This window comes from Delphinapterus leucas, chromosome 15 (genome assembly GCF_059928025.1).
Source record: "Delphinapterus leucas isolate spDelLeu-1000000601 "Yukka" chromosome 15, BTC_Dleu_Yukka2, whole genome shotgun sequence".
In the NCBI taxonomy this organism is placed as follows: domain Eukaryota; kingdom Metazoa; phylum Chordata; class Mammalia; order Artiodactyla; family Monodontidae; genus Delphinapterus; species Delphinapterus leucas.
Window position 1 is genome coordinate 43,291,873 of NC_143143.1, and position 24,488 is coordinate 43,316,360.

Consider the following 24,488-nt stretch of genomic DNA (forward strand, 5'->3'; position numbering starts at 1 on the left):
CATCCCACCACCACCACCACCCCTTTCCCCCCTTGGTGTCCATACGTTTGTTCTCTACATCTGTGTCTCTATTTCTGCCTTGCAAACCGGTTCATCTGTACCATTTTTCTAGGTTCCACGTACATGCGTTACCTTTTGGGTTTTTATGGAGGCTTCATTACACAGGTACAATTGGTTAATCTTTGGTCATTGGTGATTGAGCTCAACCTCCAAGCCCCTCACCTCCTCAGAGATCCAGGCATGGGTCTGAAAGTTCTACCCTTTAATCCTCTCATCACCAGGTTGGTTCTTCTGCAAACAAGCCCCACCCTTAGGTGTGGTCCCCAAAGTCACCTCATTAACACAACAAAAGACAACTTTATTGCTCTTATCACTTAGGAAATTCCAAGGGTTTTCGGAGTTCTATGCCAGGAAGGGGACGAAGACCAAATCTGTACCTTTTATTGTAAATCACAGTATCATACCCGCCCTGTCTCAATGGCCCTCTTCCCCAGCGGTGCTCCCACACCTCCCAAATCTACAATCTGCACTGAATCCCTGCTCTGGATCTGCCACACACCAGCAATTCATACGCAACATTCAGGGATGCTGCCGAGAAGCAGAGAAATCAGATGGCCCTGAGAGTTCAGTCAGCGAGGCACTGACTGGAGCAGACAGGGGCCACGTCATTCTTAAGAGAAACGAGGCTCAGGCCAGCCCAGCTATGATCTATCAGCCAAGTGGGAAACACTGAAGCAGGTGGGAAAGCTCACGGGGCAAATGCGGGTGGTGCTGCTGGAAGGAGCTGTGCTCGTGGGACTCTGTCCGGTCCCCCTGGTGACACTTTCCCTGCTGGGAACGCAGACCCTTGGGATCATATCGTCCACTGCCTCTCCTTGTTCTGGTCACTGCTCCAGAGCCGGCGCACCCCACCCACACCGTCCACATTGCTGTGGCTCCCACCTCCCCTGCTCACACGAGAACGTGCTAGTCTCAAAGGGGGGAGGGGTGTTCCAGCCCCCGGGACCCTGGCTCCGGCTGTAGATGAACAAACCTCCCTCTCAGGGCTTGATTTTAGAGATGAGGAGGGAGCCGTGCGAGCAGTTCCTAGAGGCCGTGTCCCAGTGGAAGACCTGGTGGGGTCTTCAGGGTCCCTTTAACAGCAAGTGGCCCACCCAGGTCATAGAGGTGTAAGTTAAAAAGGGAGATCCTGGGCTGGAGGCTCTCCTGGGGCCTCAGGACAGGGACTCAGCGGGGCTCCGAGGGTGCTGCACAGCTGACCACAGGAGCCTCGGTGCATAACCAGGCAACGCCCATTTATTTGCTCGGGAATCTGCGATCCATCGGGGCACGGCTTGGCAGGGAGGCTCATTTCTGCCCTGAGCCACACCAGCACTGGCAGCCCGACAAGGACTGGAGGGTCTATTTCCAAGGCAGCCCCCTGCCCCACTGCTGGCTACTGGGGAAGCTCAGCTGCTTCCTCTCTGGGGGTTGTGTACGTGCGTGTATGTGTGAGTGTGTAGGTGTGTGCACACGTACCTCACTCCAGCTGCCCTTCTCTGTCCCTCCCTCTCTCTTGCTCACATCTCCCCTCTGGGCTCTGGCCACAGCTCAGCTCCTAAGCTAACGAGCCTCCATTCTCCCTGCCTTCCCAGAATCTCCCTAAAAGTCTTGTCCCAAGTGACCTTCCAGACATGCAGCCCCAGCTCACCCTGGTCCAGCAGCAGCTCAGATGATTCCTCTAGGGCAGGGGAAAAAACAACACATGATTGTTTTGGAGGCAACGTGTTGGAGGGACAACTGCCCAGCCATCACCGTAGACCCCAGGAGATCAGCTCCAAGTCACACAGCCTCTCGCAGCAAACAAACGTCATCAGAGAACTACGCTGACAACTCAGAAAGCTCGGCCCTGTGTTTACAGACCCAAAGATCCCAGCCTGTCTTCAGAGCTGCCAGCAGCTCAGCGTGTCTGACCAGCTGTGTCCTTCCTCCCTGGAGAGACTCCACGAGGCAAATGGGCCATTGGTTCCACAGTTGCTCAAACCAGGCTCATCTTCCAGAAGGCGCCCATGTGCTTTGGTGACAAATCCTACCAATTTGTCAGTACACTTGTCCCAAGTTTAAAAGCCAGGTGTTGGAAGGATTGTTGGCAAATAAGGAAGCTGCTGTCGATGTAAAATGTCAAAATACACCAACGTTTCCTGGATGCTTGCTTTGTGCTCGGCCCTGGGCTAAGCGCTGACCACAGCCTCCTCCATTAGCTCCTCACATCAACCCGAGGAAATGATGGCATTACTATCCCTCTTCTACAGGTGAGGCACTGAGCCTCAGGTAGGTTAACTCACTTGCACAATCACTCTGCTAGTATACTAACTTACAAATACATTTGTTTATGCCCAATTTTTAATAGTATTAAAAAATAAAGGGAATTTACTGGCTCTTGAAATTAGAAAGTCTAAACTTCAGAGTTGATTTGGTTCCCAAGAGTCAGCAAACTCTTGATTTCTCCCCATCTCTCCGGTCTGCCTCATGGTGCAAGGGCGCCCCCCTCAGCGTGGCAAGATGGCTGCAGCAGCACACATCACATGTCCAGGAGAAAGACAAACATCATCTTTTCCAAAATCCCCTGGCAAACTCCTCTAGGCTCAGTGGCCCTAACCAGGCATCCCACCACTCCAGAATTGTGCCCTTGGAGCCAGCGGTGTCTCTAACCTCCCAAACTCAAGAACCACAGGGGGAGTAAAAAACAGGCTTGCTTCCAAGAGCAATGGATTAAATGTTAGAGAGGAGTCATCGCAACCAGAATGTTGTGGAGCAATGAATTGAACCCAGCCCTGTCTGTTCATTCAAACAGTATTTATCGCGCCCTTGCTGTGGGTCAGTCACAATTTAGATGCTGGAGACACAAATCTGAAAGCTTCCTGCCCTCCCATCCTCTCGCTGCTGGCTCTGCTGCCTCTCAGGCTTAAAGCCTTGTGTTTTCACCAGAACTTAGCGCTGGATTAATGTCCTCCTAACCAGCTTTTCTAGGACTGAAGTGGCTCTGTAACTCCAGGCTGTCATTTAATTTCTGTCTCTCGGCCTCCTCGTCTATAAAATCAGGAATAATGATACCTCCCCCGAAGCTATGAGAATGAAATGACAAGGGCTTACATGGGAAACATAAGGAAACTTAAAAGCAGTGCGACATCCAACCCAGTGGACATGCAGGTCAACTCTCATTTTCATTCTAGAGATTCGGAGTTTTGTACATTAAACTCCAATTTCACTGGCTCGGGCTTTGTAAAGTGTGAATACGTCTCCAAAGATGCGAGTTCAATTCACCTTTCTGCTTAGCCTGCAACTTGTTTATAATCCACACTTTTCATTGGGGGCGGAGGGGTCGCCTATATGGAAGAGCCCACCCAGTTTCTAAACTTGTCCTGAACACTGAGAGCAAGCTTTCCCTTAGGAAATCAGACAAAGGTGCGCCCTAGCGTAGCCAAGTTGGGGTGAACGCACACACCCTGAAAACGCGGCGGCATCAATAAACTTCTCACGCCCGGCGGCTTTCGCGCAGCCGCGAGACAGCCCTGCCCCGAGAGTCGGGGACGGGACTTGCGAAGCTTCGTCCAATCAGACGCCCCACCTAACGTCGAGCCGGAGTCTGTGACCCAGATTGACCAATGAAGACTCGAGCGCGGATTTTCCGTGGTCTTCTGGGAAAGCGTCTCTCCCGGAAGCCGCCCCGCCTCTGCCACACCTGGGCGGGGCTAGCCTGCGGTCCGCCGTCCCACTGGCTGGCACAGCTGCCCGTCACGGGGCGGGGGCGGAGGCCGGGCACTCGCGTCTGCGCGGACCGGGGGGCTGCGCGCGGGAACCCGCGGAGGCGCCGACCGGACCAGGCGGTTGCTGGGAGGAAGGGGTTCGTTGGAGGCGGCTCTTCCTGGGCCTCTTCGGGCGAGCAGCGGAGGAGCGCGGAGCTTCGGCGGGCCCGGCCCAAAAGTCCGTTGTGCCGCGGCCCGCGTGACCGGAGCCGCCCACGCCGACCTGCGCCGACCCGGGTCGTTTCGCCCACACCTACCCGGCTGACTGAGGCCGATGCTGTCCGGTGCTGACTAGGGCCGCCGCCCCGCTGTCACTCCCGCGCAGGTAGGTGCCCCACGCAGGTCGGTGCCCCCCACTCAGGTAGGTGACCCCCACCCAGCGCAGGTAGGTGCCCTTCGGGCAGGTAGGTAACCCCGTGCAGGTGAGTGCCCCCTGCTCAAGTAGGTGACCCCCGCGCAGATGGATGACCCCCGCTTAGGTAGGTGAACCCCGCAGGTAGGTGCCCCCCACTCAGTTAAGTGATCCCCTCCCAGCGCAGGTAGGTGATCTCTGCTCAGGTAGGTGACCCCGTGCAGGTAAGTGCCCCCTGCTTAAGTAGGTGACCCCCGCGTAGGTCGGTACCCCCCAGCGCAGGTAGGTGGCCCCCGCGTGGTGGGGATGCCGGCTGGTCCCGCAGCGGGTCTTGGGCCGGTCGCAACCCCTCAGGAACGACCTCCCTCCCTGCGGACGCCCGGGCGGGCAGCTGGTTGAGCTGCGTTCGGGAGGCGGAGGCCCGAGGTGCTGGGGAATCGCGTGGACGCCGGTTGATGGGGAGTCCAGCGAGGGAGACGGGCCCACAGCGGGAAATGACAAACTGGCTATCCCGGAACCTTGAGCCCCAGACTGGACCCCAGAAGGGCAGGAGCCAGTGAGAGGACCGCGTCGTACCGGCAACAAGTTCTTGTAGTGACAAATCAGGGGTGTGACCTCCATCCACACGTAAGTTTTCTTTTCTCATTAGCGAAGTTGTTACAGTAACACCCTCATCCGTTCTCGGTGACCATTAAAGGACGTGGTGTACGAATGTAAAACACCAGGAAATAGGAGCTTGGAGTGAGTGTTTGGGAGGCTGGACTTGAGGTCCCCGAGGGAGTGACAGGACCCCGCATCGGCGCTCGGCACCCAGCGCTGCTTCCTAGGTGGGAGCTCCCGCCCAGCCTGGCTAGTTCTCTCCTGGAGGCTCAGGCCTACACCTTCCTCCGCCCTTAAGAGTGCCTGACTGCTTCCCAACCCTGCCTGGGATCTTTTATCTCTTTCATAAGATGATTTTTTTTTTTTAAGGTTGTCGAAATTAAAAAAATATTCAGTATTTAAGTTTGTAAATCTAAACCCATCCACTATTTTAGTAATGTTGTCCTCTGTTGGATTTTTGTTTAGTGAAATATTTTAATCGTGCAAAAAAGAATACAGCTATAATAGTTGTACCATACCCTGAAAAAAGGTAATAATAATTTTTCTTTGTGCTTTTGACCCTTTTTTTAAGGAAATGTAACATTTCGCCTACAGTTGAAATTCTAACTTGCTGCCACCACCCCGCACCCCATAGAATTTCTTCCATCTGGCCTGTCTTTCCTTGGCTCACGGGGCTCCCCTGTGCTCCCAGGAGCTTGGCACCAGCTTAGCTTCTTAGAGCCCGTCATGAGGACTGTAGCCACCATGTTGGTCCCATCCTGTCCTTATGGCATTTGTTCTCTAACCCTCTTAGGAAACCTGCCTCCTCCTTCACAGACCCTGTAGGTGAGCTGAGGATAGACTGATTGGCCTTTGTTGGGCCACTTTTCCCTTCCCCAGGGTGCAGCGTCTTTACCCGCTTCTCTAATTTTTTTTGGCTGCACCGTGCGGCATGTGGGATTTTAGTTCCCCGACCAGGGATTGAACCCGTGCCCCCTGCATTGGAAGCTTGGAGCCCTTACCACTGGACCGCCAGGAAAGTCCCTTTACCCACTTCTCTAGGGCAGTCACAGCTGTTCCATGCTTCCAGAAAAAGCGGCCTTCCACTGTCAGTTGTACTACAGCTTATAAAACGAAACCGTTAAAATTCATAGTAATAGCCACCACTGCGGACCATGTGGGTCTCAGGCTTTTTAACCAAGCACGTGGTGTACACGGCTTCTTTTCATCCAACGCTGCAGTTATGCACAGCTGGGGATGGTCCCGTTCAAAGTGAGTGAACTGAGGCCTAGTCAGACCAGGTGTCAGCACCAGTGTGCGCCTAGAATCATCTCTCCACCACGTGTACTTGTTCTGCCACCACCAGAGGAGGAGGATATTCATTTGTCCGGCAGGACGGGCAGTGGCATTCACACAGGGTCTCTTTCACCTTCCTGCCCCACAGCCCGGCTCCCCCAGGCACAGGAAGCACCTGGGTGGAGGTCTTCCTCAGCGGGGCCAGAGATGGCGTCCGTGGACTTCAAGACCTATGTGGACCAGGCCTGCCGTGCCGCTGAGGAGTTCGTGAACGTGTACTACACCACCATGGACAAGAGGCGGCGGTTGCTGTCCCGCCTGTACATGGGCACGGCCACCTTGGTGTGGAACGGCAACGCCGTTTCGGGACAAGAGTCCTTGAGTGAGTTTTTTGAGATGCTGCCTTCCAGTGAGTTCCAAATCAACGTGGTAGACTGCCAGCCCGTTCACGATGAAGCCACCCCGAGCCAGACCACGGTCCTCGTGGTGATCTGTGGGACAGTGAAGTTTGAGGGCAACAAACAGCGGGACTTCAACCAGAACTTCATCCTGACAGCCCAGGCCTCGCCCAGCAACACGGTGTGGAAGATTGCCAGCGACTGCTTCCGCTTCCAGGACTGGGCCTGCTAGTGGCGTGGGGAGATACCCCCAGACTGAACCCTGTGCTCCCTCGAGTCCCAGGGGCGCTTTTCTCGGCGAACACTTGTTTGTCATAGCTGCCTTTTCAAAGTAGTAAAATTCTCTATTTTTCTACTTGCTCAGTAGAGACCCTGTCTCTGGAAATTCTGACGAATAAAATGATAATATGAACGTTGCTTCTTTTCCCCTCGCCTGATGTGTTTGGTAGGTTTTGGGGAGGGGGAGCAAGAGAAGGAGCGTTAAAGGCAACAAGCTCAGCAGAAGGCACTGCAGAGGCTGAGGTCCAGGGCCGAGCACCTGCCCCAGGCACAGGTGTGCACACAGGTGTACAGGAGCCGGGCTCACAGCCTGCGCACACAGGAATCCGTTGGGACACTGAAAAATCACCAGGCTGCACATCCTGGACCAAATACTTGTGAATATCTGAGGGTGGGGCTGGCGTTGGCATTTTACAAAAACAACCTAGCTGTCCATTAAGACACTTTAGAGCACATTAGAATCCCCTAAAGAGGTGCTGGGCCCTCCCTTAGCACCTGCGCTGGGAGTTACATGGATGAGAACAGGTGAGATACCTGGAGTTAGCTAATAATTGCTTGTAAGTGAAGCAGCTACATTGACTACTCCCTTACAAAGAGAAGGAGGAGAACTACTTTTAAGAGGAAGAAGTACTGAGGTGGGGCTGGGGGGCAACAGAATTGGATGCTGGTTTTATTGACCCTGAGGACCAACCCTAACTGCATTTCTCCAAAGTAAAGAAAGAGAAGAAAACTAGAAGTTTCCATCATCCTTTGATTAATAGATGAGATCTTGTGGACACATGGCTTCCCCAGGTGAATCTGTGACAAAAGGTTGGGCTAGGGGTGTGGGTTAGGATTAGGAATGGGGGAATTTGATGTGTAGGCTGCACAGATAGCAGGGACCTCTACCCTGGGGCTGTGGCGTCCGCTGGGGATGGCTGGGCAAGGTGGACATTGCTGCTGTGTCAAGAAGGATCTCACTCCCCTCTGATAGAGCAAAGGGCCCTGACCCTGGGGATTGGACGGAGAGCTGGTGGGACAGGAACAGGGCAGGAGGCAGGACAGAGGCTGCTGTACGGGGCACAGCTTGTACTTAAGGGCAAGCCCTGGTCAGTTTCCCTGGCTGAGATGCAGGCCTGAGCCTGGAGCCCTGCCTGGGGATTGTCTTGGGCGCTGGGTGATTGGGCCCCTGGGAGAGACTAAGAGGAAGGTGGACATGGTCCTCAGGGTTCATAGAGTTGCTAGGGGAGCAAGAACCCCCCCAGAGCAGGAGGTCCATCCTCCAAGGCCAGATCTCAGCAGTGTTGGGGGCCTCAGAAAACCCACTCAAGTGCCCCAGGAGAGAAAAGATCCCAGGTTCAGTGACAGCCAACTCCTCTTACAGAATGCTCCCTTCCAAAGGCTAAACTCAGGGGTGATGGAGGTGGGCACGGAGGCCAGAGGGGCTCCAGCCCGGCTGAGGGGGTCCAGGCACAGAGCCTTCTAACACTTGAGGCTTCGGGGGTATTTAGGTTAATGCAGGACTGTCTTATCTACAAGTGAGCACGTGTCATCAGGGTGTCTCCACCGAAGGGCATGAACTGCCCTCTGACCCCATCCCACTGAGAGCTCGGTCAGACATCACTTACTCTGTGGGTAGACCGAGCACCCTGGTTTGCCCAGGACTGGGGCTTCCCAGATGAGGCCGTCAATGCTATGATCAAGAAAGTCCCAGGAAAACCAGAACTAGCTGGTTACCCTACCCTCAGCCCAATTTCTGCCACAGAATAGTAAACTCTAAACAGTATGGTGGCTTCTAGAAATAGGCGAGGAGCAGAGTGGGGTGGGCCCATTAGTGCTGGGAGCAGGAGGGCATCAGGCTGTCCCACTGGGCCTGGTGAGCGGACATGTCCCCCAGCCACTTGAAGTGTGGCTCGTGTGACAGGGGCACTGGGTGTATACTTTATTCTAGTTAATTTCAACTTGAATAGCCATGGTGCTTGGTCCCTACTGTACTGGTGCAGAGATAAAGAAGAATGCTGGTCCGGAGACAGGTGGCTGGGAACCCGGAAATGAGTGTGGCCGGGGCCTAGGCGCAGGCCCAGGCGACAGAGGGGACACATGCCCCTTCTTAGCCGGAATGGGCCTCAGAACTGACCAGGTTGACATGAAGCACAGATCCCCGCTGCCGTCTCCTAAGGAGAGAATTTTGTCCTGCCCATCAGGAGGTGAGAGCAGAAAGACCTTGTTCCTCGATTTCCCAAGCACATCAGTGTTACTGAACTCAGCTCCAGATGCTCAATGCTTGAAAATCAATACTCGAGAGGGAAGTGTTGGTAGAAATGGAAATTTTTTTTTTTTTGCAGTACGTGGGCCTCTCACTGTTGTGGCCTCGCCTGTTGCGGAGCACAGGCTCCGGACGCACAGGCTCAGCGGCCATGGCTCACGGGCCCAGCCGCTCCGTGGCATGTGGGATCCTCCCGGACTGGGGCACGAACCCGTGTTCCCTGCATCGGCAGGCGGACTCTCAACCACTGCACCACCAGGGAAGCCCCGGAAAATGTTGTTTTGATCAGAAAGATGGCAATCTGGAGAGAAGGCAGACTCGTGTCCTGGAAATCCACCTCTAAAGATGCTGCTCCGCCATGAAAGGTTTTTTTTTTTTAATTCTTCTTTTTAAATTAATTTATTTTTTATTTACTTATTTTTTTGGCTGTGTTGGGTCTTCGTTGCTGTGCGTGGGCTTTCTCTAGTTGCAGCGAGCGGGGGCTACTCTTCGATGCGGTGCACAGGCTTCTCATCACAGTGGCTTCTCTTGTTGTGGAGCACGGGCTCTAGGTGCATGGGCTTCAGTAGTTGTGGCACGTGGGCTCAGTAGTTGTATCATGCCAGCTCTAGAGCGCAGGCTCAGTAGTTGTGGCACATGGGCTTAGTTGCTCTGCGGCATGTGGGATCTTCCTGGACCAGGGATCAAACCCGTGTCCCCTGCATTGGCAGGTGGATTCTTAACCACTGCACCACCAGGGAAGTCCCTCCCATGAAAGTTTTAAAGAGAAAAGGGGACGTAATGTCAGTTAATCACGGAGCTAGGGTATCAGACTCGTAGCCATCTCCCACAGTGTGCAGGCTTGTCAACTCCTCATGATCTTTATTTTTTATTTTAAAAAATTTTTTGGCCGCACCATGCAGCTGGCAGGATCTTAGCTCCTCGACCAGGGATGTAACCCAGGCCCCGGCAGTGAAAGTGCCAAGTCCTAACCACTGGACCACCAGGGGATTCCCAGCGTGATCTTTTCTTTAGATGCTGTCTTGTTCACAGTTTATTTACGCCATTACTGAGGGGAAGTTAGGGAATAGATCTGTACACCTGTTAATTCTTCTTCATTTTATTTCTTTGATCTACGGAAAGAACCAACAGGTTAGGCAAGGTACTGTGTGATCAGAATTCGATAGGTGTGCTAGGGCAGGAGATGAGTAGAACATGCGGGCGCCTAGTTTAAGGTTAGTGACAATATAGCTTTGCTAAAGTGACAAGACAAAAGGGTGCCCCTTCGGAGAGCTCTTTCCTGTCAAAAGCTGCTTACATCAGGATCTCACCTGCTTCCTCCTTGAAATGAGGCCAAGATGGGCTTGAAACTTCTCCGGGAAAACCACCCTAAAGTAAATATAGATGCAACTTGGATCCAGACATGAAGACACTCCCTGCCTGTCCTCTGCCACCGTCCTGCTTGCGGCCTTGCAATTACTGTTGAGTTGTGGCCTCCCGGTTCGGAGAGGCAAGTGTGACAGGGGATGGGTCAGTCGGCTTATTTACCGTGACTTGTATGAAGTGTGAACATTGCCTTCTAACTAAGGCCAGGTGGGAGGGGAAAGGACAAGGCTTTAACCTAAATCTCCTGCTTTAGCCTGAAGATGAGCTATTTCACGGTCTCTCTAAGGAATGGTGTGCACGTATGTGTGTGTGCACGCCTGCTGCAGCTCTTCTTGCGCTCCTCTCCTGCAGGCCCAGCCAAGGCAACTGGGCCCTCCCCTCCCACCAGGTGTCCCCTCCCTCAAACACTCCCCCAGCCAAACGCAAACACGCAAGCCTGTTGTGGTTTTATTCAGAATTTCAGAACCAGGGCCTTCTATAGCGCAAAGAAAGATTGTTAAAAGCTAGCATTCAGGCCTGCACTTCAGCACAGCAGGGGCTCGCAGCCCCTCAGAAGGGGGCTTGAAAAGAAGAGGCAGACCTATCCGTGATACGAATATGAAACAATCTCTGAGTTTCTTTGGTAGTCAGAAAATGAAGTTCAAACACTTTGTGGAATATTGACAACAGTTGTCACAGGCAGCGAGAACAACATCCCAAGAACTGCTCGAGGTACTTCGCACCATTTTCAACCTCATTTTACAGATCAGGAAACTGCTTTGTGGTTTTTTGTTTGTTTGTTTGTTTTTTAAAGATTCCATATAGGCTTGCTCTGTTTGCACGGACCTTCTGGAAGGATTGGCAAAAACGTAAGGACAGCTGCCCTTAGGGATTGGGTTCTAGGGTTTTAACGTGGAGACAAGGCATTCGCTGCCGAATGTCCTTGGACTTCATTTTTTATACAGTGCGCCCATCTTGTTTTTTAAATTAAAAGCTCACTTAAGAATCAGGACTCTGTCTTCGCTGCCAGAAGTAAGGGGTATTCAAGTTGTGGGCACCTCGAGGAGTGGCCTTTTCCCCCACAGAGTGGCCAACCTGTGCCTGACCTGACCAGTGAAGTCTCCAAGTAGATGCTGCTTTGAAACATCCTGAGTTCTCGCAAAAATGGATGTTTTTAAACATTTAAAAATCACCACCTAGGCTTGTGAGAAGTTAGTGTAAAGTCCGGATATTTTGCCCACACTGAAGGCAGGTGAAGACGTGCCCAAACTCAGACTCTTGATGGAGCCCTAGCTGCCCTAATACGCTTGGCCTGACCCACCGGAACCTGACCTCGCAGTGCACCGCACAGCCGAGACCGCGCAAGAAAACCTCGCCCGACCTGCCGCCGCGACGCCGCCCAGAGGGTTGGAGGGAAGGCCGGGCTGACCCACCCAAATCGTGCGACCACCAGCCCGAGGCCTGGACGTAAGAGCTGCCTCCGTACCTCCGCCGGCCACTAAGGCGCGCCTCCGTGCGCACGCAAGGCGGCTGACATCATCATCAGGCGACGGCCCAGGACCAATCGGAAGATTGACTGTGACAATCTGAGATTATGACAGCCAGTGGGCGGTGAGTGCCTCGGAATCTGAGGCCCCAGCCCCGCCCCTCCTCAGCGTCGGGTGGGCGGGGCACAGCTTCTCCCCCCCCTTCCCTGGGCAGTTTAGAATTTGATGTGGCGAGTTCCTTCCGGTCTGGTTCTATAGATTTGCTTTTAAATCAGATCATTTCCTGGGTAAAATAGCGTACCTTCTTTATTCATTATAATATAGTGAGCATTGCATCAAACAATTCAACATTTTTCCAGCTTTAAGTATAATTGACAAATTGTCCATCTTTAAAGTGTACATGATTATTTGATAAACATATACATTGTGGAATGATTCCCACAAGTTCCATTAAACATTTTTTAAAATGTGCATGGATATATTATAAATTATTCAGTTGTCTCCTTTTGGGCGAGTAGATGGTTTCCAAATTTTCACTAACATAATTACCTGAAAGTTGTTCACTCCACTTCCTCAGGATGGCTACAGGGCGTTACTTGGAGATAAACATCTATTCCAACTGCTCCTGAGACTGCATTTCCCATGCAAACTTCTGCAACATCACAGGTTATGTTTAACTTTGGGTCAATTTGTTGTATTCATTGGTTTATCATTGCTTTTTATAGTATTCTCTTGTCTCTGCCATGTGTACACTTATGTGAGTTGTCTTTGTTCTTTGTTAGTTTTGCATTGGGCTGTTGGTGTTTTTTCCCTTGTTTTCCAAAGCTTCTTTGAATAGCCTGATGTACTTCCTACCTTGGAACCTGATCAGGTAGCATTTCTAAAGGGAACTGAAGATAAAACTTAAAATAATCATATCCAGTTTCTTCAATTGGTCAATCACTAAAGCTATTATGACCCTAAATAAAGAAGTCCTTTCAGCACTGAACGCTAACTAACTTGGGCAGAACACAGAATCCTGGCTGCTCTTTTCCACATATGCTGCTTCTACGTCTACTTGGACTTCTAGCCCATTCTAAATACTTCGTGTGCTCTTTTAAACACTTAGGATCCTTGTTAGTGACAAAGTAAGACTGCAGTGGTGTTACGTTTTATATGAAATTGTTCTATAAAAAGCGGTGCATCACCTATTTTGACATTCTGTGTTGAAGCAAAGTTGATTTCAAAGCATTTGTGGCCAGATTAAGTTTATCCAAATGTGATGCTCATGATAAGAGGATATATGGTTTTTTTGTTTTGTTTTTGCGGTACGCGGGCCTCTCACTGTTGTGCCCTCTCCCGTTGCGGAGCACAGGCTCCGGACGCGCAGGCTCAGCGGCCATGGCTCACAGGCCCAGCCGCTCCGCGGCATGTGGGATCTTCCCAGACCGGGGCATGAACCCGTGTCCCCTGCATCGGCAGGCGGACTCTCAACCACTGCGCCACCAAGGAAGCCCATAGATCCCTGGGCTTTTGTGAGAAGTCCTCCCATGTCCCCCCCAGCATCTTAGAAACCACAACTTCTCAGTGTTCACTTTTGCACTCATGCAAACCAGACATGGAATTTCTAGGATGCTACTTAATCACACCCTCTCTAGTTCCCTTTTGACGTTTACCTGATCTGACAGGAGACAGCTCTGTTTTGCTGTAGCTGGGGAGGCATGTGGTCTGCGCAGAGCTGAGCTGTGGAGGTTGTACCCTGGCTCTGTCTTGCTCTCTGTGTGATCTTGGGTAAGTTGGCTAACCTCCCTGTGCCTCAGTCTCCTCATCTGTATAATGGGGGTAATAATACTACCCCCCACACACAGAGTTTTGTGACAACTGACTAATACTAGTAACTAGGGGTGGGTAGTAGTGACCCACCTTCTGTAACCATCAAGCACATTCTGTTCTTATTATCCTGAGACTTGGGACCAGTTTGGGGGAAGTTGCAGGGAGGAGATCCATTTGCAGGAGGAAGTCGGGGCCCCAAGTGAGGGAGGGCAGGAGAGTCCTAGGCTGGAGAAAGACTAAATTCAGCGTGTGCACCTGGGGCTGAGCCCAGCCTCCAGGAACTGAGATGGCTTCTGGAAATCCTCCTGAGATGGGGAGTGACAGCAGGCTCCACTTCTGGGTGCACCTGGAGGTAGGAAGAGCCCATAGGTGTGTGAGGAGGGCAGGGCTGTTCTGGAACCAGCAGAGTCCTGCCATGTTTTTTAGCTGCAGCAGAAAGTAGAGATTGTATGCGTTTGTACAAATCAGAAGCTAGAAAGTAGGGCGGGAAAGATGGTAGAACTGCTTTGTCCTGTTTGGGCTCCACTGTGAATAGCGGCCGACCCACTTCCCCAAGGTCTGGCTTGTGTGCTGACTACACCCAGGGAGGTCAGGTGCGCACAGTGCCAGGTATCACCATAGGTGGCAGGGAGGGCGGGTGGCATGTGCCCTGCATCGAGGAGGAGCCAGGCCCAGGCAAGCTGAGCACCATCTTCTGCCACGCGGCCTCCAGGCTTCCTGGCCCCGGGCTCCTTCTACCAGTGACACTGGGTCCATCAGGGCAAGGCCTCCCACTCTGTAGAAGCGCTTACAGCCCTAAACACAGACGCTGAAGGATGGTAAGTACAGTTATTTTCAAATGCTCCCTTTCCTTCCCCCCTGACAGCATTGAAAAGAGGCTGCTGTCCGAGACCTCCTGGCCTGGACCCTGTCACCCCGGCCCTGCTCCCCGTGTCCACACTGCATTCCAGCCGCTTCAGGCAGATGCTTTACAGGCTATGACAGAGACAGTAAGAGAGGGGTTGTTCTAGATCAGGGGTCCCTAACCCCCGGGCCGTGGACCACTACCGGTCCACGGCCTGTTAGGAACCTGGCCGCACAGCAGTAGGTGAGCGGCGGGCAAAGCTTCATATGCAGCTCCCCATCGCTCACGTTACTGCCTGAACCGTCACCCCACCACCACCAAAAAAACCTGTCTTCCACGAAACTGGTCCCTGGTGCCAAAAGGGTTGGGGACCGCTGTTCCAGATGATGACTGCGCAGAGGATCTGTCTCATTTCTGGACGTTGTCTACACTGCATAAACTGAACCAGAAGACACCGGATGAGAGATCGGCCCAGGGTCCGCTGGGCGTTTGGGAGAAATGAGGACAAACGGAGGCTCGGAGTAGCGACGTGAAGCCTCTGCGACGCGAGGGCCCGTACCCTGGGGTCGCCGGCGAACGGCCGACAGCTTGCACACACCCGGGAGCGGCGGCCGGAGCCCGAGGCTCGGAGGCTCTCGGAGTACAGACGGCCTCCGGTTCAGCTCCTGACTGCCCGCCCGCCTGCCGCGTGCCCAGAACGAACACAGCCGCCGACTCTGCAAGGCGCTGCTGGGTATCCAACAACCGCTTCTTGCGGCACGTGGAGGCGCCGAGCCCTCTCCACGAGCCGCGCCCTCTCCTGCAACCTCCTCCCGCCGCCCCGCCCCCTCCTGCCTCCTCCAGCGCCCCGCCCCTCCACCTCCCTGTCCTCTCTCTCCGCCCCGCTCCTCCAGGGGCTCCACCCAATCCGGCGACCCGCCCACCTGCTGTACTGCCCATGGGCTGGAGCCGGGGCGGGACCCACGTGAGACGGTGTGCGTGCCCCGCAGGTCACGTGACTTTCGGGGTGGGCCGGCCCTGCCCCCGCCGCGTAGCGAGAAGCGCAGAGCCGCCGGCACAGTGCTCTGCGCAGGCGCAGACCGTGGTTCGCGGTGGGTGACGCAATCCTGCGCAGCCGGCCAGGCGTACGGCGGCAGCGTGTGTCGGATCACGTAACTTCCCCGAATGGCCTCCGCAGTGGGACGTGCATGCGCAGGTCCTCCCCTACCCGCGAGGGACGGGGCCAGGCCCACCGCGGCCAATCGGCGTCTCCTTCGCCGGCGCCGCGCCCCGCCCCCCCGTCCGTCGGGCAGTCTGTGCGTTCCGGGGCCTAGTCCTCGGAAGCTCGGCGGCGGCGGCGGCGGCGGCGGCCGGGCGGTGTGTGCGCGGCCCGCGAGGCAGAGGGCGCTAGGCCTGGGTTCCGAGTCGGGCTCAGGGGCCACGCGCGGGCCGCGAGGCCGCCGGGGAGTCGGGGCTGGCCTAGCTGTCGGCGGACGAGGGCAGAAGCGGCCACCTGCGGCCATTGCCCTGCTGACCGGCGGGCGCTGAGGAGCTGGACCGGGCAGGTGAGGCCGGCCTTAGGGACCCGGCCGAGCCTGGAGGCGGGCGGCAGATGCGGGAGCTAAAGGCGGGTGCGCCGGGGGGAGCGTCCGCGCCGGGTCCGGGAGGACGGATCCCCGGGCGGTCCGGGCTTGGCGGCGGGAAGGTGGTGCGCGGGGAGGCCCGAGTCCGGCCCGGCCGCCCTGTGACCTTGTCAGGGCCTCCCCCGTGACGCCTGCTCGAGGGTCGCCGGGACGGCCGGCGCGGCTGCAGCCCTCATGACGGCCTGTCAGCCTCCAGCACGGGAGCCACTGCGGCTCGGAGGCGTTGAGGGCCCTGCTCGGCGTAGCACAGCTGTGCCCCCGGCGCAGTGCCCCGCATCGCTTCGCTGCGGTGACGGTGACTCCAGTAGGAGGGACTTAACGAGGTTGGAGAATGACTGTGAATTGTGGGCTACTTTCCATGAAATTTTCTTCATATAAAGTAGTTTAGTTGGTTGTTTTCAAAGGTAGACAAGGTTTGCTCTCATCCGTGGCCGCCATGTATTATATTTTGTTTTATTTGGTTTCCTGATCAAAGTAGTAGACAATTATTTATTGTTGCTATAAATTCTGTTAGTTTGGGGGTCTGGGTCTGTATGTAAATTACAAAATGACCTAGAGAAGCCAATTACTGCTTTAATGTATTTCATTAATTATCACTTTATCTTTAGGGCAGTCTTAGTCTGTTTTCATGCAAATATCTCATGAGGGTGCATCAGGGCTTCAGAAAAATGCTAAGAAGTGACGCGTCACTTGAATCTGTACATGAGAAAAGCTAGGTTTAGGTCGTCAATCAGCTTATATCCTCTAAAGAACTGACATAATCCTCATAATTGTTAATCCTTCTACTTCAGAGGTTGCTCATGCATGAATAATTCTCGGTTTGTTTTCAGAGCTGTTCCTGGGAAGAAGAAACATGGAGAGTGGTGCAGTTCTGCTGGAATCCAAGTCCTCCCCGCTTAACCTTCTGCATGAAATGCACCAGCTCCGGCTGCTGGGTCACCTGTGCGACGTGACTGTCAGCGTGGAGTACCAGGGCGTCCGGGAGGAATTCATGGCCCACAAGGCCGTGCTGGCAGCCACCAGCAAGTTTTTTAAGGAAGTGTTTCTTAACGAGAAGACTGCGGACGGCTCGAGGACTAACGTCTACTTAGACGAAGTGCAGGTGGCTGACTTCGCTTCTTTTCTTGAGTTCGTCTACACTGCAAAGGTCCAGGTGGAGGAAGATCGGGTGCAGCGAATGCTGGAAATGGCAGAAAAGCTGAAATGTTTGGACTTATCTGAAACTTGTTTTCAGTTGAAGAAACAGATGTTAGAGTCGGTACTTTTGGAGTTGCAGAATTTCTCGGAGTCTCAGGAGGCAGAAGGGAGCAGCGGCTCCCAGGTCTCTGCTGCTGTCTCCCCTGATGGTCGGGCAGGTGTGGCTGCGGACAGCTCTCTGGCCAACGGCGTCGCGGGTTCCTTGGATCCCCCAGCAGCAAGAATCGGCAACAGCCTGTTGCCAGATCTGCCCTCGAGAAAGTCCAGGGAGAAGCCAGACAAGAGAAAGGAGATCGCTAAGTCCCCCTACCCCAAGCTCAGAAGGGCTAGCGGGAGGCTGGCTGGGAGGAAGGTGTTTGTGGAAATCCCTAAAAAGAAGTACACTCGACGACTCCGAGAGCAGCAGAAGAGTGCCGAGCAGGACGCTGGGGACCGCGGGGGCCCCCGTGAGCCCAGCCCAGACGCTGGGGGAACGGTGAAGGAGCTGGTCACAGTCACGAAAGACGAGGAGGACGGCGGGGCTGGGGCCGAGGCGGAAGCAGTGCTGCCGAAGGCGGGGCAGGGGCAGGGGGAGGAGGACGAGGACGAGGATGAGGACGAGGAGGGCGAGGAGGGCGCGGGGAGGCGGAGGAGCAGCTTCCGGTGCACGCGCTGCGAGAAGGCCTTTCTGTACGAGAAGAGCTTCCTGAAGCACGTGCGGCACCACCACGGCGTGGCCACCGAGGTGGTCCACCGCTGCGACACCTGCGGCCAGACCTTTGCCAACCGCTGCAACCTGAAGGGCCACCAGCGCCACGTGCACAGCAGCGAGCGCCACTTCCCGTGCGAGTTGTGCGGCAAGAAGTTCAAGAGGAAGAAGGACGTGAAGCGGCACGTGGTGCAGGTGCACGAGGGCGGCGGCGAGCGGCACCAGTGCCAGCAGTGCGGCAAGGGCCTGAGCTCCAAAACGGCGCTGCGGCTGCACGAGCGCACGCACACGGGCCACAAGCCCTACGGCTGCACCGAGTGCCCGGCCACCTTCTCGCAGCCCTCGGCCCTCAAGACCCACCTGAGGTAGGCACGGGCCGCCTCGAACCCCAGAACGCACGTGGAGACGTGGGGGGCGTGCAGGAGGCGGCCGGTGTGGCTGCCTCGCGGGATGGGTCACTTTTCAGTTCGCTCCCTCTCAAAGTCGGGGGCTGTGTTGAGCCTCTGGGTTCTCTCTCGAGGCAGAGATGCGGGCATGGCGCTCCCTGGGCGCGGGCCTGGCTGATGGGGACCCGCGCCTCCCGCTCAGGCGCGGGGGCCTCTCCCGCTCCTGGTGCTGAGGCCTCCCGCCACTCTTGCCGAGTGGGGCCAACGACCCCATCCCCCTTCCTGACCCTTCATTTGGGACTCAGTCCTGTGACCGGCTGGGTGGCGAGTCCCACTGAAGACCTCAGCAGGGCGACACTTCTTTGGGCTTGGAGAGTGTCTGTCACCAATCTAAGCTCCAGGATTAGGACGGACAGGGACTCCAGTTACTGATTTTTGAAGTGTAGGTGGGTGACATTCAGTTTTTAAATAAATTCCCTTGCAGTGCTCAGTACTTATGCTTGAAATCCAGACAAAGCAGTTTTCTACTCTCCCCTAGATCTGCCATCATCCTGGGCCAGTCCAGGGGTGGGAGCTGGGTGTTTCTTGTCCTTTTATTGTCATTTATAGCCCGGCTCAGGAAAGGCTCAGTAAACATGGTGACAGCCACTCCATCCTCGCCCTGAAGTGCAGTGCTTACGCATGCACCCCAGGGACCGGCTGGCTTCATGTGTTGATAACAGCTCTTTCTAGACTGTTAACGTCAAACTAGGAAAGGATGGTAAACATTTTGATCACGTGTACTTTTGTCAGCCATGGTTCCTAAGGTGTCTGTGGGTGGCTATTCTCAATGAGGGAGCTTTATAAATACCACACGGTGCTGTTTGGTGTCGTAAACAGCCTGCAGAGGCACAGCCTGTGCCTGCACCTGGGGGCAGCACGTGGGGGGACTCGGCGTCTGGCGGGGATGTGGCGGTCTTGACTTGGGCAGAGACTGATTTGGGGGTGAGAGTCCTGGGCCTCGCCGCCTTTCAGTCCTTCGCATTCAGGCAAAGCGTCTCCGCAGGTGAGGGAGGAGATGGTAATGCAGAGTGAGCTTTGACACATCCTGAGTTACCCTCTGAATGTTGTGCTTTCAGAATTCACACAGGGGAAAAACCTTTTGTCTGTGATGAATGTGGCGCAAGATTCACTCAGAACCACATGCTGATTTATCATAAAAGGTGTCACACAGGTAAATACTCCATTGTGATTGAATGTCTTTCCTGGCTGTAGGAGGAAAACTGCAGTTTTCTTCATTTAGAAGTTGGCATCTGCCAAGTGGTTTAGGTTAAAGCCCTGATACGCTCTTCCGTCTCACAAGTGAGCATAAGTAAATGAGTAAAATCCGCCCGCTGCCTCCAGGGCTGTGTGCTTGTGGCCATGACCTCGGAAAGAAATTGCTCAGAGTATGGGAAAAGATATATGCTATTATCCCGCTTCTTGCCATCTCTAGGAACAGAGCATTAGAAAAAACCTGACTGTCCAATCCCAGGGAAGTGGTTCAGTAAATGGGTAAATCCACCCTGTCCCGTCCCAGGCCCTTCTGACTAAGGTCTCTGAATATTACGAAAAACACCTGTGTTCGGCTGTTGACTTGAAAAATGCACAATTGAGTATACAGTGAATCCCAGCTTTATTGAAAACCTGCAGAAATATAAAGTAGTTACATGATGTGTTAAGGTGGGGGAATTATGAGGTTTTCAGAATTTCTGTGGTACGATTTCATCAGGTGAGGGAGAACATTTAAGCTCTTTATTTTGTGCAGTGCTCTTGGGGTTCAGAGCTCTGGGGCATGTGGAGTCTAGCTGTCGGGTACTGGGCTTATCACGCTAACCCAGTTCTGCTCCCATTTAAAAATTTTTACTTCTTTGACTGTCCTATGAGCCTCAAGTTCAAATGGTGAGATAGATGAGCCACTTAATGACGTGAATTAATAGACTAAAATGAGCAGAATTGGTGTCTGATAGAAGACTGGGGTCGGGGGAGGTCAGGCCACACCGAAGGATTAAGTTAAGAGTCGGTCATTGGATGAACATGCTAATATATTTGGGTTTTATTAAAGCCAGTAGTTTTGTTTTGATGTTTGAGAAATTGGGGCACGCCTGACAGAGGAGTCTGGTTTGTGGGCCCTCAGGGCCCCAACTGCACAGTGTGAAGGGTGGACGCCCTCCTTGTCCTGACCCCACCCCAGGCGGCTGGGAGCTGCTCCAGGACAGCCCCGCGTGTCCACTGCTCACTCCTCTCCCTTCAAGAGGGGCTTCTGTTCTGACGGAGACCCACAGAAGCCCTGTGAAAAAGTCCAGCTGCTCCACCAAACCAGTTGTCGAACTGTTTTTCTTGTTTGGGATGACTGAATTTCCAAAACGTGAGCTGGCTGAATGCGCTCTTTAATTCTCATCTACTGGGATCTTTCTTGGGATTTCCAGGGACATTTTACACCAGCTTTCAGCAGGTAGCAGGCACTGGACACAAAGAGATATTTTATGACAGTTTTAACTAGAAAAGAACGCGCTGCCTGCCAGGGCACTTGGGAGGGTGGACCCCATGCTCCGCCTGTTCTAGCGCGTGTGTCTCTTCTAACTTCGTGTCTCATGTCTTCATGTAGGTGAGAGGCCTTTCATGTGTGAAACGTGTGGCAAGAGTTTCGCTTCCAAGGAGTATTTAAAACATCACAACAGGATCCACACTGGGTCCAAACCCTTTAAATGTGAAGTTTGTTTCAGGACTTTTGCTCAGCGGAATTCGCTTTACCAGCATATCAAAGTCCACACAGGTATGGCTGGAATGTTGCCAGAGAAGGGAGGTCAGTGTGGCAAGAAAATATCCCGAAGGTTTTAGATTTTCTGGAAAATTATTTGGAATTTAGCTTTAAGTCGTGCATCCTAATAGCATTTAAACGTTTTTGAGTGTCTAGTTTCTAGCTCTGACAAACTGGAAAGGTGTGAATGTGTGAACATGGATGTGGACGTGTGAACCTTTGAACACCTTGAGATTAGAATTAGGGGTGATCTGCACGTGCTAGTGAACACTCACACCCGCGCAGGGTCACTTACTACTGGAAAGCTGTGGGTGAGGCCACGGACCCCTGGGGCTCCTGGGTCGGCTGCTCGTGCCCGTGTCACCCTCCCCATGGCAGCTCGGGACGCCGGGCGGCCCAGAGCAGCCGGTAGCTCTCGTGTCCTCCGTCCCTTCCCTCCCAGGGGAGCGGCCCTACTGTTGTGACCAGTGTGGCAAGCAGTTCACGCAGCTCAACGCGCTCCAGCGCCACCATCGGATCCACACGGGGGAGAAGCCATTCATGTGCAATGCGTGTGGGCGGACATTCACCGACAAGTCCACGCTCCGGCGGCACACCTCGGTGAGCGGCCAGGCTGGCCCCCACGGACGGCTGCCGGACAGCAGAGCCACCCGCCCCCCTTCCCTGAGGCCCTCAGTCTGTAAGGGGGTCCCAGGGGAAGGCGGGGCTCTCCCTCCCCTGTAGCGAGGGTGGCCAAGGGGGGTGTGAAGCAGGGCCCGGGGCATCCTGAGTTATTTCTGGCAGGGACCACGTGTCTGACGGTTGGAGAAGGCTGTTGTACTTGGTAACCAGTGACTGTGAATTGGGGGCTCTGCAGATCCTGGTTAGGGACACAGTGGGTGACCTCTCTGTTCTGCATTTGGTCCGCAGATCCATGATAAGACAACTCCATGGAAGTCTTTCCTCGTCATCGTGGACAGCTCTCCCAAGGATGGCGATGGGCACAAGACTGAGCAGCCCGATGAAGAGTACACGCCATCCAAACTCTCTGATAAATTGCTGTCTTTCGCAGAAAATGGCCATTTTCACACCCTGGCCACTGTGCAGGGCAGCATGCCTGCCGTGCACGATGACAGTCCTGCGGACCCGGCCTGTAAGTCGGACGGCCCCGTGGGGTCCCAGGACACGCTGCTGGCCGCCACCATCAACGAGCTTAGCGAGCTGACGCCGCAAACGGACGTGGGCCCACACAGCTCCACTCTCTGACTCACACGGACTAGAGCACGGGGTCACCTGCCCCGCGGTCCCAGCCTTGCACCTGCACGCATAAGGGCTGGACGCGAGCGTTCGTCAGGGGTCAAGAAGAACTGTGGGCAAAGAAGTGGGCAAGGATGGCTTCCACAGTTTCTTGAATTTCTGCTAACTTGCACGTCTCTATCAAACCGTTTCTCATGCTTTCCCTTAGAAATCCTGATCTGCATGGTCTCAGCCACACTTTATCAGCAAACAAGGCAGTTAACATGACCTCACTTAATTCTGGTGGGATTACCCTAATGCTTGATGACCTTGACATTCCTGAGGCTGGGGTTACTGCTCAGCTGCTTCGTGGAAGTTTATTTCTGATACTTTAAAGCTATTTTTCTACCAACCTGAAGTAAAACTGGGACCATATATTTATTTTCAGCTGTTTCTTTCCTGTTGAAGCCAGTCAGGTGCTCTGGGACACTGGAATGGGGCTAAAGAGACAGATGACTGCACTTGTCCCCCTCTGCCCCCCTGTTTGTAGGCACTAAACTGAACACTTGTAGCTGCTCACAGCACACATGCAACTAGGAAGTTTGTCATAAAATGACCTGAGATGTGGCTACAGGTTTGTTTCATTTCTAAAAATCCAATTTAAAAAAGCTGTCCTACCAAAGACTAGCAGAAAACAGCATAGTAGTTTTTGCAAAGAGGTGTGAAAAATTAAGCCAGGGGCTTGAGAACACTTGAAACATAGTGTAGTTATTTTATCCACGAGTAGCAGTGAGGTGGTGGTAGCCAATCTAAGAACACAGAATACTAGTAGTTTTGCTAGGTTCTTTTGACAATTTCTGTGATTTTCAGAAACCCAGCATTTCTCATTAACATGTCAAGACGCTGACACAGGCAAGTCACTGGCGCACGTGTTCCCCCGGGAGCATGAGTGAATTTGGCAAAAGGGACCAAAAGCCTCCGTACACTCCTCTTTGATTAGCCTTAAGAGTGGACCATGGAACCGCCAACCTTGTCTTAAATGCACCTCTGTCTCATGCTGGCCTTTGGTAATTCCGCTGTCCTTACCCAGCCTGGTTCTTGATCCAGTGGTGAGGGTGGGTCACACGTGACCCAGGTAAAAAGAGAAGGGGAATTGTCACTAGTTGCTCTTTTTCTTACATTTAATTTATTACACTTGCTGTTTCCTCGTTTTCTAAGAGGAAGGGTACTTTATGCAAGTCCGGGAAGAAGACACAGCTGCACGAGATGCCAGAAAAAGACCGAGGACACTTTCTTCCCCATGAGACGGTGACGTCAACACCGAAGGTACCGAAGGTGTCGAAGGTGTCCCAGGTGCTGACACGGGCTGCAGGTGGCAGTACCGATTCCACCTCCAGCTGTGACAGCGTGACCCACTTGTGTTCACAGAACAAAACAGTGACTCTCACACACAATTTACTCTCGAAAGGAGAATGAACCTGCCCGGCTAATGAACTGTTTCTTGGGGTAAAGTCATCTTAATGAGAAGAAATTTAAATAATTATTTTGTTACCTATCGGAATAATTTTTGTCTTGAATTTGTTTCTTTAGAAATTCTACAGAAAACTTTAATGTGTTAATAAATGTTTTGTAAAAATAGTTTCGCAAGTGTAAGTTTATTTCCATTATTAGAATTCAGGTTCTACAGAAATAAGATTCCTGATTCGTACAGGTAGCTTAATTCCCTGGTCCTTGGAGTCTCGCCACCTCCGTGCACTGCACGTGTGTTCCTGACACGGGACAGGCCTGGCCCCGCACGCGCTCGGCCTCGGTAGCTGGTGCCAAGCGGCGGGGAGGGGCCCAGCCTCATTGCAGCCACGGTGACTCTGTGCCTCAGAGGCTCCTCCATCTACGGTCACTTCTCTGCTTCCCGGGAGGGGACAAGAGGGCTGCCGCCCCAAACCCTGCCGAAGATGCATCTCACCTCGGGGATTTGTGGGGCGTCTCCGTTTCTCCCCATCCAGGTGCTCTGTTGCCACGTGACTGTCAGCCCCAGACGATCAGGTCAGGCCACACCAAGGCGGCGATTTCACGCCTTCCAACCATCGTGTGGGAGACGCCCTCAGCCCAGACTCCAAAGCTCCCCTGCCTCTGCTTTTAACCAAAATTTGTTGTACGGTTTGAAAACAAAATTGGCCAAG

The 24,488-nt window shown here is 53.7% G+C and overlaps 2 protein-coding genes across 3 annotated transcripts; both read left to right on the forward strand.

Annotated features, from left to right (window-relative positions):
* The first annotated feature begins 3,816 nt into the window (after positions 1–3,816).
* On the forward strand, positions 3,817–6,827 carry NXT1 (nuclear transport factor 2 like export factor 1). Of its 2 annotated transcripts, XM_089896523.1 has the most exons (3): positions 3,817–4,110; positions 4,492–4,764; positions 6,161–6,827. In XM_089896523.1, exon 3 carries the CDS (start codon positions 6,220–6,222, stop codon positions 6,640–6,642), a length of 423 nt encoding a protein of 140 aa, XP_089752649.1. In that variant the 5' UTR covers positions 3,817–4,110; positions 4,492–4,764; positions 6,161–6,219; the 3' UTR covers positions 6,643–6,827. The 2 variants fall into 2 exon arrangements, with proteins under 2 accessions (XP_089752649.1, XP_022449901.1); XM_022594193.3 differs by lacking the exon at positions 4,492–4,764.
* A 10,026-nt stretch (positions 6,828–16,853) lies between these two features.
* Positions 16,854–24,061, forward strand: GZF1 (GDNF inducible zinc finger protein 1). Its single transcript, XM_089896521.1, is given in 6 exon segments — positions 16,854–18,293; positions 19,433–19,527; positions 20,941–21,108; positions 21,536–21,693; positions 22,003–22,312; positions 22,315–24,061. Coding segments are annotated over 6 exon segments (2,166 nt in total). The 5' UTR covers positions 16,854–16,896; the 3' UTR covers positions 22,353–24,061.
* The last annotated feature ends 427 nt before the right edge of the window (positions 24,062–24,488 follow it).

Coding starts and splice junctions, on each gene's coding strand:
- NXT1 (XM_089896523.1), top strand. CDS start 6,220: ATGGCGTCCGTGGACTTCAAGACCTATGTGGACCAGGCCTGCCGTGCC.